Source organism: Lactuca serriola, chromosome 4, assembly GCF_051521515.1.
Source record: "Lactuca serriola cultivar US96UC23 chromosome 4, Lser_US96UC23_V15, whole genome shotgun sequence".
NCBI classification, from domain to species: Eukaryota; Viridiplantae; Streptophyta; class Magnoliopsida; order Asterales; family Asteraceae; genus Lactuca; species Lactuca serriola.
The window spans coordinates 90,186,933-90,188,450 of record NC_136411.1 but is presented as its reverse complement, the minus strand read 5'-3'; the positions used below and the strand labels follow the sequence as shown (position 1 = coordinate 90,188,450).

Below are 1,518 nucleotides of genomic sequence, written 5' to 3'. Positions count from 1 at the left end.
AAAAACAAAATGAATGATAATTGCAAAAGGACCTTATTACCCCTCATTAAGCCACATATGAAAAAGACCAAACTACCCTTAACAGTAACAAACCTGCATGAGAAGGATGATTACAGCCATGAGTATAACAACAAAGGAAAGGACATGATTCTGAGACTTGAAAGATGCAAACAGCTTTGGAATGGAATCTCTTAAATTCGAAGTAGTCCCAGTCCCAGAAGAACCGTCACTGCTAACCTGGCGTCTCACTTCCTGGGACACTGGAACAGTCTGAGTCATCATTGTCATGTCCCCATGATGAACTGGCGTTTCACTGTTAGCTGCTGGTGCAGACCCGAATGCCAGGATACATCTATCTTCTTATCTTTTAGATATCAGATGAAAAGTTTAACAACTTTTTCAATCTTCAGGATGGAGAATCTTGATGGAGTAGCCTTCATTCTTCATTCTGCACTTGTTTCCAACCTCTATTTCATCTCTCAGGCACCCATATAATTATATTTATATTTGAATTATTTTCTTTATCTGTGTTGCTTATATTATTTGCTTGATTGGCAGTTATTACACAGAAAATACAGTGGAAATTTCTTGGTTGATCTATTGGGAAAGTGGAAGGAGTCTGAATACTCTGGACAATCTGTCCCTGTTGGTGGCATCGCTTACTATGTCACTGCACCTTCAAGGTAAATGTGATATTATTTATAATTAAGACTAAATTAGAAATATGATCATTGTGCTTGGTCCAAAATTTTAATGATATCCTTATGTTTGCATTTTGTTGCGGATACCAACCATATAAAATGACTTGAAAATTTGGACTAAACTAGCAATTTTTTTGAGTAAAGCACCAAATGAAATAATAACATTGGGACAATTTGAAGATTTGGAATGAAGTTGTGATTTTGTGTAAAGCATATAATTTAGTCGTGTTATTGTTTTTGTTTGTTTTGAGTTTTGAGTGGTATAATTAATAAATAATGTACTGTGTTGTTTGATGGATCAGTTTGGCAGATATGCCAGCAAACCCATTTCATGCTCTTTTGTACTTGGTGTTCATGCTGACAGCTTGTGCTCTATATCTATTCTCAAAATCTTGGATTGAAGTTTCGGGATCATGTGCTAGAGATGTGGCGAAGCAACTTAAGGTATGGTAATCAATCATTGGGATTTGAGTAAATAAATGATATGTTTAATCTGATAATATGATATGAATATGAATGTGAATAGGAGCAACAAATAGTCATGTTGCTGAGATATAATTTTGGATCAAACCCAGCAGGTTCTTTTAGCGTAATGCTTCGCTTAGGATTTGGACAACCTATCAAAGTTAATTGGGCATATGTCACTGTACAAAGGGAGGACACATCAGGTATAGGACTTAATACCCTTTTGGAATAATTTATATACCCATATTCTTTTCTACCTTCTTAATTTCCTCATGACATTATTACTTTCTTCCTTTTCAGGTCATTATAACATATTTGTTGGTGATCTTAGCCCTGAGGTTACTGATGATAT

The 1,518-nt window shown here is 35.2% G+C and overlaps 1 protein-coding gene across 1 annotated transcript; it reads left to right on the top strand.

Annotated features, from left to right (window-relative positions):
- Positions 1 to 411: 411 nt before the first annotated feature.
- On the top strand, positions 412 to 1,294 carry LOC145098598 (uncharacterized). Its single transcript, XM_079036225.1, has 5 exons — positions 412 to 456; positions 559 to 683; positions 1,004 to 1,145; positions 1,228 to 1,239; positions 1,280 to 1,294. The coding sequence occupies exons 1-5, from the start codon at positions 412 to 414 to the stop codon at positions 1,292 to 1,294; spliced, it is 339 nt and encodes a 112-aa protein (XP_078892351.1).
- Positions 1,295 to 1,518: the final 224 nt, after the last annotated feature.

Coding starts and splice junctions, on each gene's coding strand:
- LOC145098598 (XM_079036225.1), top strand. CDS start 412: ATGGAGAATCTTGATGGAGTAGCCTTCATTCTTCATTCTGCACTT. Junction 457..558: donor TCATTCTTCATTCTGCACTT/GTTTCCAACCTC, acceptor CTTGATTGGCAG/TTATTACACAGAAAATACAG. Junction 684..1,003: donor TATGTCACTGCACCTTCAAG/GTAAATGTGATA, acceptor TTGATGGATCAG/TTTGGCAGATATGCCAGCAA.